General features: G+C 40.2%; 2 protein-coding genes across 2 annotated transcripts; both read left to right on the forward strand.

The window, feature by feature from the left end:
- Positions 1–1,139: 1,139 nt before the first annotated feature.
- nfam1 (NFAT activating protein with ITAM motif 1) lies at positions 1,140–8,269 on the forward strand. Its single transcript, XM_030094028.1, has 6 exons — positions 1,140–1,307; positions 3,817–4,086; positions 4,391–4,512; positions 7,341–7,460; positions 7,552–7,662; positions 7,748–8,269. Exons 1-6 carry the CDS (start codon positions 1,214–1,216, stop codon positions 7,808–7,810), a joined length of 780 nt encoding a protein of 259 aa, XP_029949888.1. The 5' UTR covers positions 1,140–1,213; the 3' UTR covers positions 7,811–8,269.
- Positions 8,270–11,998: 3,729 nt separating this feature from the next.
- f8a (coagulation factor VIII associated) lies at positions 11,999–16,834 on the forward strand. The gene is made up of 12 exons (XM_030094473.1): positions 11,999–12,089; positions 12,527–12,573; positions 12,726–12,798; positions 13,704–13,863; positions 13,989–14,057; positions 14,185–14,305; positions 14,407–14,499; positions 14,885–14,949; positions 15,629–15,710; positions 15,873–15,919; positions 16,276–16,331; positions 16,443–16,834. The coding sequence occupies exons 1-12, from the start codon at positions 12,022–12,024 to the stop codon at positions 16,522–16,524; spliced, it is 963 nt and encodes a 320-aa protein (XP_029950333.1). The 5' UTR covers positions 11,999–12,021; the 3' UTR covers positions 16,525–16,834.
- The last annotated feature ends 41 nt before the right edge of the window (positions 16,835–16,875 follow it).

Below are 16,875 nucleotides of genomic sequence, written 5' to 3' on the forward strand. Positions count from 1 at the left end.
TTGTAACGCTTCTTTCAGCTTAAGTGCTAATCTACCTCTGTTTTCATAACAAATGAAAGGATTTGTCCTCGGCAGGAAGGAAGGGAGATAAGGAGAGTGGGAGCTGGAATATGAAATGGAATGAATTATTCTCCGTTGACTGGCATCCAGATGTTCTTCCAGTTCCCTCGGTCTGTTTTCATGCTGCGGCTGCACTGAGGTCAGAGTTGGCCTCTTATGCAGAGAAAACGCTGGAGAAAGTCAGGTGGTGGAGCAAAACCGCGAGAGGAGGTGTGAAGGCAGGAAGAAAACAAACAAATGGGAGATAAATAACAACTATTACTACAATTCCACATCTGCGTCTGTCTGCTGATGGCCTCAGAGGTTCGGCAGAGTGGCTGCGGTGAAGAAGTCACACTCACATCCACAGCTGTTTCACATTAACAATAGGCAATCTGTCACCGCCTCCCTCTCTCTCACACACACGCGCACACACACACTCAGACGCAGCTACTCCTTACCGCGAACTAACTCTAGCGTTAATCCAACCGTAATTCAGTTCCCAGAATGAGACTTTGAGCTATTGTTTCTACGTGTGTGAGCTGGCGGTGAGGTTCAGGTCCCCACTGGCAGGAAATCAGGCCAAACACACCAGCGTTTGGAAAAGAAGGCATGATCCTGCATTCATCTACCTCTGACATACTCCAAATTCAGTCACAAGACAGCAAGTCACACAAATCATGAGTCATTTTCCTCTCTCTCTCTCACACACACACAGTGACAGACACACTTTTTCTTCTCTCTCTGAGTCGTTTCTTGTGTCATTTGAGCGCCACATGGCAGGCTGTGCGCTTGGTTTCCTCCTCCAACACTGTCTCACTGTGGACGAAGGCCAACACTGCACTTCGGTTCACATCTCCAAGCTGACGTAACTCTGCTCTGCAACCAGAAATCTTCCCACTAGATCCAGCTCGACTGCGGCCTTGAGGGTCTCTCCTCGTGCTGATCGTCTCATTCGCCGCCGTGTCCTCAGCAGAGGGGTGTTACCTCTTTACTTTAGAGACCTGCTCTCTTTACAGCCTTTTGAGTGGAGAAAACATGAACTTCTTTTTGAGGAAGTTGGTTTGTTTAGAAACAGGAAAGCACTGTTGCAGGTTTATTTGCCATGACAAAGTGAGAAACACTGAATGGTCACACGGAAAAACGTCTCAGACAAACCAGCCACTAATGCGGCATGGCTCCTCAACAATTTGGTCATTTTTTCTCCATATTGACCTGGATGATTCTTATTTTTCTCCCGTTTCGCTCTTCAGCAATGGACTTACCAAGTAAGGAAAAAAAACTGAAATTCAATGAAAATGCTTTTTAGGATCAGCTGTATTTTGATCTCTTGTACCAACACAGCCAGTCATATTTAAACTTTAACAATTTTACTATCACTCCTACTATTATATTCTGTGTTGTTTAATCACAGTAATGAAAATGTTATGTGTGAGGTCTTGAAATAACTTTGACTTGTTCTAATGACACAAAGTTTTTGGCGATAGAGAAGCTAGAAATCGACAGATAATTTAAACAGATAATTTAACATGGTATTACCAGCAGCTTCTATTTGACACACAATAAAACTGTTGAAAATGAGTTTTTTTTCCACGTCATTTTTCAGCTGTGAAACAATTCCGTTCTGTTATCTGGATGCTCAAATACTGGTGTCAGGAATATATGCTAGAAAAGGACACACAAATATGAACCTTTTATAGCATCAAGCCTTCCTGAACAGCTTAAAGCTTTCGGATCGAGCATAAACAATGACATGAACCTGAAGAACAGGCTGCTGCTTCGACAAATAAAGTTAAAGATAAAAGTTCCCAGATATGATTTTGGTTTTCTCTAAAGATACTTTCTGTTAAGTCTTTTTGTGGTAAGGTCTCTTTGCCATTCAGGTTCGCTGTTTTCCTCCTATGATACACTTTAAGATTTCGGAGGGACATAAATGATGAGCTGGTGATTCATTTCCCGAAGCTGTGTTCACCCTGACTTGGCTCATGGACGGTTGGATTATGGAGGTTAAAAAGTGTTGCTGTGTCAGTGAACAGTGAACCTTTTGAACAATATGCATGTGCACGTTGAATATATATAAATTTTAAATAAATATGAAAAGGTTTTAGTTATCGGTCCCGAAGGCCAGAGGGAGAGACTTTTACCAAAACTACAACATTTGAAACCAGCACAATCGGTTAAAAACCTGGGCGTGATTTTTGACTCTAAGCTGAATTTTATTCCACACAATAAAAATATAACTAAGATTAGATTTTATCATCTCAAGAATATAGCCAGAGTCCGCCCATTTCTCTCTCAGGCCAGTACAGAGGTGCTAATGCAGCTTTTATCTCCTGCTGGTTAGATTATTGTAATGCCTTGCTCGCTAGTCTTCCCAAAAAGAATATTTCAAAACCTGCAATTATTACAAAACTCAGCCGCACGCATGCTGTGACGAGGACCAGGGGGCGGGCCCACATTACACCGGTTTTACCGTCGCTGCATTGGCTCCCTGTCCTCTTCAGGATTGATTTTAAAGTTCTCTTATTAGATTTTAAATGTGTTAACGGCCTTGCGCCTTCTTATATAGCCGACCTGTTTTTACCATGTCGACCGTCGTGGGCCCTGAGGTCCTCTGTCAGCGGCTTACTGTGTGTTCCTGAAGCTAGAACAAAAACCCATGGCGGGGTGAAGTGTTTCCTGAGGGGGGGGGGGGGTCCTCCACACCGGGAGTTGGTTCTGGTCCACTGCTGGGGTTACTGTGCTCGGGTCCTCTGGTCCCGGCTGGCCCAGGGGTCTCCACACTTTGGTGTGCGGGTTCCCTTGGTCTGGGTTGGGGGTCGGGCGCTGGAGCCCCAGTATTAATGACCTTTGACATCTCCCGGTGTGGGCGGCCCCACCGGTGGTGTTTCCTAAGACGCTCAGCGCCAGGCCATGTCTGTTGTTGATGTGTTGACACGCAATATTAAAGAAGCTATTAAAACCAGCATGTTGTACAAACAGAAATAAAAGAAGTAATAAAAGTACAGTGCGGTCAGACTCTATAGTCATTGATGTTATGTTACCACCAGCTCGTTAGGAGAAAGGGAAAAGGAAGTAACATGAAGACCAACAATGTTAGGTGGCAAAGAAAGTTATTTATTAACAAAAGTAAGATTTAACGGGAACAGAAATAGACTCTAAACGAGAGTTATCAATTCACAAACGCAAAGGCAAAAAGGTAACGAAAACTAACGGGAATACAACAAAAGTTCCTGAAACCAACGATACAGAACCGAGTGCCTCACTACCTGACAAAGTATCACTGACTGCAGGAGGCATGTGAGCGCTGCTGGTCGGTGTCCTGCCAGCCACTTTTATTTTATAAGGGAGATTATTTAATTTTATACCTCCTTCTGCTCCTTTTCATTCATAACTTTTGAAGCTTCTGTTTTGTTCACATAGTGTTATTTTTGTATTTGTTTTATTTGTCTTCTCTCTTGTCAAAGAATGAAATGAATAAATAAATTAAAAAAAAGACATAAGCTGAGAGACAAATAAATAGGTAAAAAATGACTGACGCACAAAAAACAAATCTACAAATGACGATCAGCTTAGCTTTTGAAAAATCCCCCATACAGTCAATCCAGTGAAGAGAGTCTACTGGAGGCACCGGAGAGTTATAGGGGACGTCTTTTCCCTACTTTCATTCCTATGAATGTGTAAAAAGAGCATTTTATACTGTAGCCCATTTGTTTCTGTGGACTGACGATCTGGTTCATCGCTGCCTTTAACACTGACTCTCGTCCTCCTTCACAGGCATCGAGCTAGAAAGCCTGGTTTTTGTGGCCTTCAAGGGTGAAGATCTCACGATCACCGGCAACCTGTCCAAACCAGCCAACCAAGGCCCAGATATCCTGACCTGTTTCAACCCCTCCCGCCAAAAGATCTACAGCTGTGACACCAAAGCGACAGCTAACAGCACAGACAGTGAACCACTAAATCTGGAGCTGAAAAAGCTGAGCGATTCAGGAGAATACTACTGCGAGTATAAGACTGTAAAGGTGCACTGGTTTCTTCTAGTGAGAGGTATTTACAGAAATTCAAATTTTTACTTGTGTGGATTGTATGAAGGGTTTGTGTTTTTCCGGTGTTTTTTTCAATCTAAAATGGAATAAAAGAAACCACAAAACATAAAGTATATCTAAAAAATAAACTGTAATACGGTTTTGTAATTTGGATTTCATCCATGGTTTTACCAAGACCACACAGAAAAGTTTATTATCCTCACTGAAGAACTTATTTAATGGATGAAGCATGTGGACCCTGTGCTTTCAGTTCTAATGTTCTCCAGCATTGAGGGACACTTCAATAGCTTGTGTTTTCTTTCCAGATGCAGGCTACAAGGAAGCAGAAATGCTCGATTACACCGAGTTCATCATCCTGGGCGTCGTCACCGCAGTGCTGATGGTATTCAGCATAGTCGGCTCGGTGTACGTCTTCAGAGGACATTGGGTAAGACGGACTCCGCTTGCAAAGTGCAGCCGTTGAGCAACGGCGTGTTGCAACGTCAGAGTGTTGCTTTGTCATTTTTTGTTCAAAAGGGGCGTAATGTTTTCACACAGTCTGTGGAGCCGAGTCTGAAGTTTCATAGTCACCAGTAGTCCATGTTTAGGTGAGAATTCAGAATTCAGCCACGGTTTTTATGAATTAACAGGAATCGACTTGTTCTGAGAGAAAAAAAAAATCCTGTGGTCAATTTGGATTTACCAGATTAGACTAGCAGTCTTTTGGATCATGTGAGGAACACCTGGGCTCATTCTGGACTAACCCAGATAAATAAATTTGAGCATGTAAACCACACTCACACTCCATCAGTGAAGAGATTCAAACCAGACATTGTTCTTGATGGTCAACAGTGCGAATCATTGCGTCACTTTGAGATCCTTTAAGGACTGAAATACGAAATCGTGTAGAATGAGATGAGATGAGACAAAAAAAATTGGAAAGAACTGAAAAGAAAAATTCAACGGAACTTTCAGAATTTCATTCCTTTGTTTTTCTTCCTGATGCAACACACACAATTCCTATCACCTTACTTTTGATTTTCAGCGTGTTTACATGAGACCTTTTAATTCTTTTACTTTTTAAACTCTTAGCCCAGCTGATTGTCTCATTGTACCAAGTTGAGAACAGTTAACAGAGGAATTCTCAAACTTTGACCCAAACATTGATCTCACAGGTCTGCAGGCACAACTCAAGTTGACAAGTTTAGTTTGGAGCTTTTTGACACCTTTCTTATGAAGTATAAGTGTTTATTTAAGGAGATTCTGATCAATTTTTTGTTAATTGCAATTTTTCTGGTGACTTCCTACTTACAGAAATATTTACTTTCTTCTCCTGACTTTCTTACACTCAACCATTGGTACTTTTAGTTTTTTTTTTTTTTAATTTATTATTTGTTTCAACAGCCCTGACAGTACTGCAAGATAAAATGGTGACCTCTTCCTTAGTGACTCCACTGTTGTCATAACTCAGTGTCACCTCTGATAAAAATTACATTTAATCTGAATGTTTGGGTTCAGTTAAAAGAGAAAACACTCCAGAAGGAGCTGCTGAGAGGTACAGCTAGTTAACAACTAGAGATGCACCAATTTCACTTTTTTTTGTATTGTATTTGTATTGTATTGTATTTATTCGTTCGTTTCAGGCAATTACTATACAATAATGCACAAAGAAAAGGAAACATATTCACAGGAGCAATAAACAATGTAACAAGTAACCAAGTAACAGGATTTAATTATGCCTGAAAGGGAGTGGGAGGAAGAAAACTTATTTAATCCCACCCCCGATTGTCCTTAATGTAATCGGGAAAAATTCTCACTTCCATAGTAGCATATACACACATAGAGATTAATAATTCATTAATTTGGATCTACATAACAAAAATTTGAAACAAGGTGGCGTTATAATTGATAACAGATAACATATACATACTTGAATCCAAGTATACCAACAATGGTAATGAACAGTATGCCAGGAATGGTAAAGAAGCAACAGAAACACACTCAGTAATATTTATGTGAATTCAAGACCCACACTGTGTGTACTGCGACCAAACTGTATGTTTATATTGCAGTTTGAATCTATGAACATTTTGGCATTGCTTGTGTTGAGTGTCCAGGTTGTTCCACAACTTAACCCCACATACGGATACACAAAAACGTTTACGGGTAGATTTTGTTACTGGTATTTTGAAATTTCCATACCCTCTTAAATTATGAACTGTCTCTTTTAATTTGAAAAACTGTTGTATATTATTTGGCAATGTTTTTTTTAAATGCTTTGTACATAATAATTGAAGTGTTATATTTCACAAGATCATTGAATTTTAATAACCTAGACTGAATAAAAAGATTGTGAGTATGTTCTAGAAAACTAACCTTGTGTATGATCCGCACAGCTCGTTTCTGCAGTATTATTAGGGGATATATTGTGCACTGGTAAGTGTTCCCCCACACCTCCACACAATATGTGAGGTATGGGAGTACCAACGTTAGAGTAGAGTAGTTATAGTAGTTAGAGTTTTTTAAAGATATGTTCACACGCTGAACTTTAGTTACTTACCAGTACCGATATGAGTTAGACGGACCGATTACATGTCGTCACAATTACAATTGCTTTCAAGATGAATGAATGTTTCATTTTCATCTAATATTTTCATGCTGTATTTCAGATGACATTTTACACACACTCAAACATTCACTGTATGTTTTTTTGACTTTGAATTTAAAGGTGCTGTAGGCAGGATTCTGCATCTCTGCCATTTTGCTTAGGGTTACCTAAGCAAGATGGTGATTTGACCCATCTAAGATGGCCATTTGAAACCCAGCACAGCCAATCCTGTCCTGTTTTCTCTGACATCACGCCCTCATGCAAATTAAGCCCCTCCCACAAGAATGTGCGACGAACGCCCCTCGACCAATCACGGTTAGAGCCTCAGGGGCTCTTCTGATTGGTCAAAGATACCTGGAGCTGTCGAGATTCCTTTTCAGCTCAGAACAGAGACAGATGGAAACGCTACGCCCTCGCGGTAGTGCAATTATGCTACACTCCTAAAGGATTATCAATGGATACTCTAACATTTAATCCAAAGAAAACACAGAAAAATTAGCAATGACTAGCAAAATCCTGCCTACAGCACCTTCAACACATCAGAAAAAATATAGAAAAAATCACTTAAAGTTTAAGTATAACAACCCACAGATGTTGATGTTTTGTAAGTGTCTTTGTAATGGAATTTCCTTCTGATGAACAAAAACTGTGTTTTTTGGGGGGAAAAGAAAGTCACCAAATGTGGCGGCACAGGCAAAAAACAACCACAGAACCGAGAAGAAAAGACGCAGAGCGAGACAGGAGAAGATAAAGTGGATGTGACGGCTCAGTCTTCCTCTTTCTATGCTGTAAGGACCTTTATATTTATCTCTATTCAGTGCTGCCATATGCCGATTTTTTTTTTAGTATCTTGTGCACTAACATGAGAACTCCTCTCAGAGTTTGGAACCTCGGCCCGCATCTATTTATGATGTTCTGGACCACTCAGCTGCCAACAAACAGCCAGAGCAGAAGAAAGCTAAACCCAAGAAGAGAGGCCCCAAAGAAGCGGTCTGTAAACTCTGAGTGTCCTGATCCCTGATTTTTTTGTTAGAAACATACATTGTGTAATCAGTCTTCCAATCTGCCTTCACAGGTGCAGCCAAACACAGAGCAGCCGGACGAAGGTGTATTTGAGTGTGTTTATGAGAACTTCTGAATCCATTTCTTTGCACTAATAATTATATGTTTTTGTTGTTCGTTTGTTTGGCTGGATTTTCATTGGTTGATTAATTTTCATGCATATCAGTGACTGAATGAGGACTTAACTGTTTTCTACAGAATGTGACAATTCCAAATGTGAAAAAAGCATGATCAGCAAAATGTGCTTTGTGTTGTGAAGTATTGAAAGAACTCACTATGCAGAGAGATGACCTCTGACCTGTTACAGTGTTCTGCGCTCACTGACCACTGTACGAGGTACAACTGGGGGATTTTAAGTATTACACATGAAAACTGTGCATTCAGTTTTACATTTTAAACATATTTTAAAGTGTTCTGGAATGTATTGATAGCTTCAGGGAAAAAAAAAATCATTATTTAAGAATGTTTGTTATTGAGGTTAAAGTGGATGGTGTTTTTGTAGCAGTGATTAAATAATTTTGTTAATCTGACTCTGTAAACCAGTTCTTCCAAACGTGAAGGCATCAGAAATTAAATTTGCACATCAAATGAAAAAAAAGGAGTACAAAGTTTTACAAAAAAAAGCACATCGGCATGTGTATATCTTTATTTCAGTATCAATTTGAACTATAGTTCAAAGGTCAGACCACATAAAACTAGTCAGAGCAAAACTAATATTCATAACACTGTGAAATCTTGATTTATGGCGATATTGTTGTGAATTGTGCTATAAAATTAAAACATTTGTTCCCAATAATATGCCTTGTGTCATTATTATTATCTATTAATTTACATTGTGACATTTGACATTGCATCTGATCAGGATGTGATACAATCATGAATAAACTTGTCAATAGCTGTAAAGTATGAATTGGGCATGGCTAAATCTTCATCAATAATAAAATGTGAATGTGCTTCAGTGAGTTGCTTACCGGCAATGAGATCAAATGCTTTGTTAGTAATGTATTCACTTACTGTAAATGTCCATTATTTGTTTAATCCTATAATTTTACAGTTTTTAAACAAAATTACATTTTTTAACACTTACAAAACAACAATCTTACTTCCATTTACATTTTTGTTTCTACTTGCAGTTGTGAGTCATTGTTTGTCTTCAGGATCTAAACTTCTGATTTCATCTTAAATCTTTTGGACCAAAACATACAAAAGACTGCATTCCTCAGTTCATTTCAGGCAAAACAAAAGAAAAAATCTATAAAGGCATTGTGAAAGACTAACGAAACTGATAAAGGGGAAGAATTGTGAAACTGTTGACACAGAGCTAAGACAGAGTGTCTTCCGTCAAAAGAAAAGACACATTTTTAGATTTGTTAATTCAAATTTTCAGAAGGCTGGATTATTGTGACTGTGTGTTTTCATGTCTAAAAAAATGTCTTATGATTTTTAGTTTCATGGTTTTATATTGTCTTGTTGATTATGTAAAGTTTCATCTTTGAATATACAAAAATAAAATCTTAAAAATAAAAAATCTGTCATTCAGCTGCAGCTCATCCAGAACACTGCAGCCAGTCTTCACCAACACAAAGAGGGTGGAGAACATTACTCCTGAGCTTAAATATCTGCACTGGCTGCCTGTATGTCAAAGGATCCACTTAAAAATCTCACTCCAGGCCGAAAAACTTTGAATGGTCTTTGGCCTGAATACATCTCAGATTTACTTGTAGGTGATGAACCATCCAGACCTGTAGCGGAGACAGAGTGGGGCCAAGGGGGTGGTCGCCCCAGGGCCCACAAGGTCATAGGGCCCCGTTTCATGTGATGTGTTCACATTTAATCGGAAATAAATTATTATAAAAAAAATGTGCAGTGTGTGTGAGAAGGTATACGCATGAGTGTGGGCTCCAATTTGCCAATTCTTACATTATGACTGTCCATGAATGCATCAGAGCTGTAAGCCAGCGCTGATTGGCTGTGCTGCGTTAACGAGTTTTTTCTTTGCATTTGATCTGAACTCTTTGGAGGGAAGTTAAACAGTATGCTAAACACTATGCTAGCCGCTAGCGGTACTACCCAAAACCTAACATCGGAGACATTGGTGAGTCAGTGAAACCTTCAAAAATATTATCTTCATCAGAATGCTGTGGTCTTAAACACCTGCCTATTTGAATGTGCCTTGTGTATAAGAGACCGCCGAGTCTATTTTTTTTCTAATATACGTGAATTCCAAAAGATATAGATAGCTGTGTCTATATCTATCCGAATAGATTGTGTAATTTTAGACCAGCTGTGTTCACTTTATATTTAAGCTGTATCAAAGATGGTACAGATTTAGCCCGTGACTTTTTAATCTGTGCTTTCAGCACCATGGACAGCGGACGCTCTGAGATTGACACCCATAGACATCATATAATAACTAGATGCCTTAAGGCGGAGTCAGCAACTTCGCTCACTGGCGGCCATCTTAGTGGACCACTCTGGGGCGCTCTGTGTAGTCTAAGGGAAGGTGAGTGATTTACACTAACTAAAATACTCAACTCATTGAATTCTTGACGGATTTACAGACGGTTTGATTTATTACTAACGTTACATTGCTATGATTCAGACTAAAGTTAAAATCACAACTTTTCTTTTTGCAGTCGTTTGAAAATCAATTGAAAATTGAGCAATCAATAGCTATTTAAAAGTTGACGCTCCATTGACATTAAAGGGGCTGTATCATGCCTTTTTTAGCTAGTCCAAACCCTAGAAATGGCATTAACATGGTAATAGTTTATTTTTTGTGCTAAGGAAAAGTCCTTTTTTTGTGAAATAAAAGATTTTCTGGGGCTGATTCTGAAACCCGGAAGAGAAAACGCTCCGTTTCACTGAAAATCCCGCCTCTCCCCCTGTGGACTTTGACTGGCAGCGTACTTCAACCAATCAGCGCTTCAAAACAAATACGCTGGCTAGCTTTAGCTCTTTAGCTGTAGCTTCTCCACACGCAAAAACCTCTTTTCCTGTGAGAAACTCACCAAGCACAGACCCTTCAGACTCTTGCTCTTGCTTGACTGTTGCTTTCAGACGATGGTCAAAATTTATCCTCGAAATCGGAGTTACAAAAAGCAGCAGTGCTGATTGCCGAGGGCCTGCGGGAGGGGGAGCCATCTTCACCGTGTGACGTGAACGTGGGAAACGGAGCGTTTTCATGGGTGCGGGAGGGGCTGCCTCTCTGAGCAGCAGAAACACAAGGAAAACTCAAACACGCAGGCATGAAGGGAAAAAAAACGCTTTGGGGGTGTTTTTGGTGAGTACATGACTATATAACAAGGTTAAAACATACAAAAAGTGAATTTTGCATGATACAGTCCCTTTAATGTGATGACTGAGTGAGCAGCCTTGTACCAAGATGGCCGATATGTAACGACGTTAGTCCACATTGGGTTACAGCGCATGAGCCATCTAGTGTTTGTATATATATCTATGTTGACACCTGACAGGCTGCATTTGTGTGTATGTGTGTCTGCGTGTCTGTGTGCGTATGTGTATTTGTTCTTCAGAACAAGTTTGTGAACTGGTTTGTGACTTTATTCTGCTTTCTGAGGCATATAGGTTTGCTTGGCTCAATAAAAGCGATCATTAGTGTGTTGTTTGATGGTAGGATGAGGTATTGTTTGAATGGTAAAATTACTATCATAAGGGCCTGTAGAGAACGCTCCGCCCACTCTGTACTGAGAACCACGTGGCGCCTCTGATCCAGACCCCTGAGGCTCCCAGGAAGAGTTCACACCTGAGTGCTGACACTTCTTTTAAATCAGGGCCTCAAACAATACTTGCTCAGGCTTTCCATTAAACATTATATTCAAATGTATTTATGACCTTTATCTTATTAAAGTTTTTACTCTATTTATTGTCATGTCTATGTCTTTCTTAATCATTTTGCTTGAATGTATTTCTTTTATTTACTTTAGAAGCACTGTGAATTGCGTTGTTTGTTGTTTTAGAAATAAATATGTTTTACCTTGTTTCCATGTGTATTTTACCTTTGTTTTGAATAAAGTTGGAATTGTTCTTTTGCTAATGTTTGATCAGTGTGAAAAGTGACATAATTTAGTACTTTCCCTCAACAGTTATCTGCTGCTGTCCCTGATGTCGCCTCCTTCTGCCGTACGTTTGTATAGCATGTCCTTATTTGGGTTTTTCCGCCGAGCCATTGACAGCGTTGGCCAATCAGGTTGCAGCGTGTGCACGCCACCAGCCAATACCTGCCGCCGCTGTCAGCTGCATGTCCGGGTTCACCTCGGACTGTTTATGAGCATCATGGCTGCTGAGGGAGACTTTCTGACGAGATATCGAGCTGTGTCCAACAAACTGAAGAAGTAAGGAAATGTTCAGTCAGTTCCGGCAGAGACAGGAATGACTTTTTGGGAGTAATCAGACGTTTCTTCACTGAAACGTTCACAAATACGATAAAGAGTCGGTGCCAACATGCTAAGCTAGCTGTTAGCTTGCTTTGCGGTAATTTCTTGTATTTGTATCCAGAAAATGTGTGCATGTCTTGAAATAATCAATGCAGGTGTTGTGTCGGTAGGTTGAAGCTGTTAAATGCGAATCTGTGAAGGATAATTATAGGTTGTTGGGTCGTTTGACATCTGGCTATGGCTAAAGAGGCTAAAACTATGGGTTTATTCCTCTGTTTTACATACAGTGCTGTAGTACCTCCACACTTTTAATTTTGTTTCATCAGATAAAACCCACAGTGTGATAGCTTTATTAAAAAATATGAGAGAACAATGTGCCATTTGTCCTGTTACAGACGTTTTCTTCGGAAGCCCAATGTAGCTGAGGCCAGCGAGCAGTTCGGTGAGTAATGTTTCCCATTTATTACAAATAAAACCTTTGGTTGTGTGTTATGTTTGAATTTTACAGCATGTGACATGAAAGCAGCACAGCACGTCTCATGTTGTTTCCCCTCTCACGTCTGTTTCTTCTCCTGTGCTGTCCTGTGATTTCAGGTCAGCTTGCTAAAGAGCTGAGGCAGCAGGACTGCCTTCAGTATGCTGCCTTCTGTAACCTGGCCATGGCTCGGTGAGTGGACATGGTCCCCCCCCCCCCCCCCGTCATTTTAGTAAAGTATTGTCTAAATTAAGACAACCTTTATTTATCCCACAATGGGGAAATTGGCGTTTTTGCTACAGCAAGTGAACTGTCATAAGAGTTCTAAAAGAATATGATCAGTATTAATACATAGCAAATCTAACAGTATCAATAATATAAATACAAAATAATAAATGTGACAATCTGTTACATTTTTGCCACAGAGTATCTTCTTTCTCATTCCAATTTTGTTATTTTTTTAAGTTGTATATTTCAAGATATTCCATCATTTCTAACCATGCTTTTAAGAGATTCCTGTCTTATTTGAGGAACCAGAATTATTTTTTTCCAATTGGGTAGGTGTTAAGAGAAACAGTTCTGTCCAGGGTTGTTCATTATTATTATTATTATTATTTTACATATGCTTTAAGTTTAGGTTTTCTACAAATTACAAATTAATTACATCATATTAATAAGCTAGTGAAAGATATAACCAACAGGGAGGCATCCATCACCATTTTCAACTATGCAACCTCAATGTGCACACTTCTCTATATTTTACCTCACAGTACTTTTATCTGATGTTCCTTTATGTTCAATTGAAAAGTGTTTCTTACAGATGGGGAACTCTGTTGTTTTTCGTAAGCACAGCACTCTTAAACAGGGACATACATACATTTAGAGCAGCACTTGTGATTTGTAATATGCCGTACGAGCAGCAGAAACAAGTTTGCATTGACTTGGGGTGTTTCTTTCTAATTAAGATTTTTGTTTTTTATGCAAGAACTGAACAATACAATATTGTGCCATGTGGTTTACTGAAGGGAGTATTTGCTCAAAGGGGCATGTCAGTGGTTCGTCTGCAGTATTTTCTTATGTCCATGTTTCCACTGCAGGTGTGAGCAGACACTCTTCAATGCCCCTGGAGAAGCCCTGGCGTTAACCGATGCTGCCCGCCTCTTCCTCTCCTCTGAGAAGGAGAACCGAGCCCTGCAGGCGCCGGGCTTTGATGAGCACCTCCAGGCTGCGCTGAATTGCTACAGCTTTGCCATTAAGGTATGCAGTGTAATCTATGATCTCTTGTTTTGAAGCTAGAGTTTAGCATCTGATACACGGGGAAATTCTGGTGATCCGAAAATGAAAATCAGGATAAGACTGCTGGATTTTCATCTGAATTCCAGGTGTACATTGAGATGAACCAGCCTGTGATGGCTGCCAGCCTGTGTTTGGAGCTTGGCAATGCACTCAAGGTACAACTTCACATCAGTTTTTAAGCTTTCTTTGAAACAAGACTTTTTTTTTTTTTTTTAACAAATTGCATGTCTTTCCAAATGACATTTTAATTTAGATTAACAACTTTCCTGTCGACTTTTGTAGGAGATGAACCGTCCAGGGGAGGCCATTGTTCATTATCAGAGGGCTGCAGAGTTGCAGACACAGACGCCCATCGAGGCGCTGCTGTCAATGGGAGAAATAGCCACATGTAAAATTCTCACCCGTGAGTCCAGCCTGTCGCATCGCTTCTCAACTTCTTCACGAAACCTGCTTGAAGTCTTGATTTTGTGTTTAATTTTGTCTTCCTGTCCCGTCCTGTTGCAGGTGACTATGATGGCGCGTTGTCAGTGTTCACAGAGATGCAACTGATGTGCCAGGAGCGAGGACTGCAGCTACCAGGCACCACCACCCCCGTCGGTGAGCTTTTGGTTGCGAATGTGAACGTAGCCGGTTATTCAGTCGTCAGTGATAGAATTTTACAAATAAAAGACGCATATGGTGAGACCACACACTGCTTGAGGTTATCTGACAGCGGTATAGCAATGACGTGAAACCAGTGCTGCACCCGAATAGCATTAAATAGATTCACAATAAAGTAAAAATGTTACATGATGTCTCCAGCTAGAATCAAAATTAAAAGCAGCAAATAAACTTTATAAGACTGCTAAAATTGTGCAAACTTTAGGAGCTTTCCTCAAACTCAAGGTCTCTGCCTGAATGAAGTATTTTTTTTATTTAATTTATTTGATTATACTGATGTAATGTTAACTTTTCTGAACCTTTCTGTCACGTTCGATAATAGGGGCCTTTTTGGACATCGTGGCAAAATGTGAGATATCCAGGGTCCTTCTGCTGATGTTGCTCGAGGTAAGCTTTTCAAAAAGGAAAACATCTTTTCTGTAATTCATTTGGAAAGATTTCTTTCATGAGACAGTCAAGGTTTGTACTAAGACTTCATGCGTGACCTTAAATACCTTGAAAGAGTTTTATACTGCAAGGTGTTTGAAGAAAGGCTGGATGATCCCTGCCAGCCTCTCATTAAGGAGTTCAGGTAGCTTTCCTGAGGCTGCAGGTATATTGTGACGACTAACAGGCTCAAGATCGCTTTCTTTCCTCTTGCTGTTGGGCTTTTTAAACAATGCAATATGAACCTGTTTTTTTTTCTGCAGGCTGTTAAAGAGCTTGCCCTTTGGTGACAGTAAAAATATTTTTGACCACTTTTCTGTGCCTTTCTGTGAAGATGTTCTTGAACAGTGAGTTACAGGCAAATATGTGCAGGGTGTTTTCCTTCTTACCACAAACGGCCAACACAAACACCTGCCAGTTCTCAAGCCGAACTGAGCCACATGTCGAACTATCAGAAAGCACAACAGTTGAAATTCAAGCAGTAAAAGTAGAAAACACCTCCACATCAGCAACAGAACGGTTGCATCATGCTATTGATTGTTTCTCCCACGTGTTTACAGTATCGGGTGTACCTCTTGAATAAGACTTCAACTCTTTGTTGCAGCATTTTGTTGAGCCTCTCTTTTTTTTCTCTGTGCAGCCGCCACCGCAGAAGCTGTTACCAGAACATGCCCAGACGCTTGAGAGATATGCATGGGAGTCCTTTGACCCTCACAGTCAAGGTAAAAGCACCTCCGTATTTCTCTGATTCGGGTCAGAAAGTAGACATTTTGTGCTTTTTTTTTTTTCTTTCTTATTTTTTTTTTTAAATAAATGGGGAAATTCTTAAAATGCATGATGTTCACTGTGAGTGAAGTGAACGTGACTCTCTTCCTTTCTTCCAGTGACCTTCCTGCCCGAGAACGTTTTCCTGCTCCTGCAGTCCGTTGTGGTGAGTGTCATCATCAACATACTTCAACTTCACAGGATTTCCTGATCCTTCCTGCTCTGAACAGGAAAAAAATGCCGGCCTTCAGCCGACAGTGGTGCGCAGCGTGTGTGGGAGGTGCCCCCTTCCTCAAGCAGTGGAGTAATTCTTTGTGGTGTTTGTTTTACTTTCCCCTGTGTCTTTTGGTGTGGCACAGCTATTCAGATGTGTTTAATTATGCATGCAGACTTTTCGTCCTTGACGATCAGATCCGTTCTTGTGAATGAGGAGTTATGAGTGAATAAACATGGGGGAAGGTCATCTGAATGCGCGGTTCTGTTTTTATCAGCACCGTGCATAACAGTGAATGTGTTCTGCAGATGGCGTGTCAGGAGAAAGACACAGAGTCCCTCAAGTCTCTGCAGACTGAGCTGTGGTGAGCTTTCACTCATGCCTTTTCTGACCTTGCGATCAGGATTAGAATACTTTAACTTTCATGACTGTTAACTTCGAGCTGATGCTTAATTTTGCTCCCCCCTCTTCTCAGGCCCTTCCTGTCTGCTGAGCAGAACCACCTCCTCCACCTGGTGGTGCAGGAGCGCATCACACCGTCTGGTCAAGGCATTTAGAGCACTCCAGATTTTACTCACTTCCTCTGGGAACGATACTTTATATAATGGAACATTCCTGTTTCTGACTAGGTCTGTTTTAAGGCCTGAAGGCGGGTTGTTTTCAAAACTTTACTGTTGTACCTTGCACTCAGAAATGTGTATAAAAACAGGAGTTTTGTCTTTATGGAGTTGTATAGATTTGGAACATAGTGAACTTCCAGGTGTAATGTTGTTGTGAATATGCTTGTGTGCTGATTTGACTGAAGGCAAACAATTAGATCACTTTCTGTGTATTTATTTTAAGGGGATTTTGTAGTCTTTACTGTTGGACAGAAAACAGGAAACACTTTGTTATGATTTCTTTATTAA

The sequence above is a fragment of the Salarias fasciatus genome, chromosome 6 (genome assembly GCF_902148845.1).
Source record: "Salarias fasciatus chromosome 6, fSalaFa1.1, whole genome shotgun sequence".
Classification (NCBI taxonomy): domain Eukaryota; kingdom Metazoa; phylum Chordata; class Actinopteri; order Blenniiformes; family Blenniidae; genus Salarias; species Salarias fasciatus.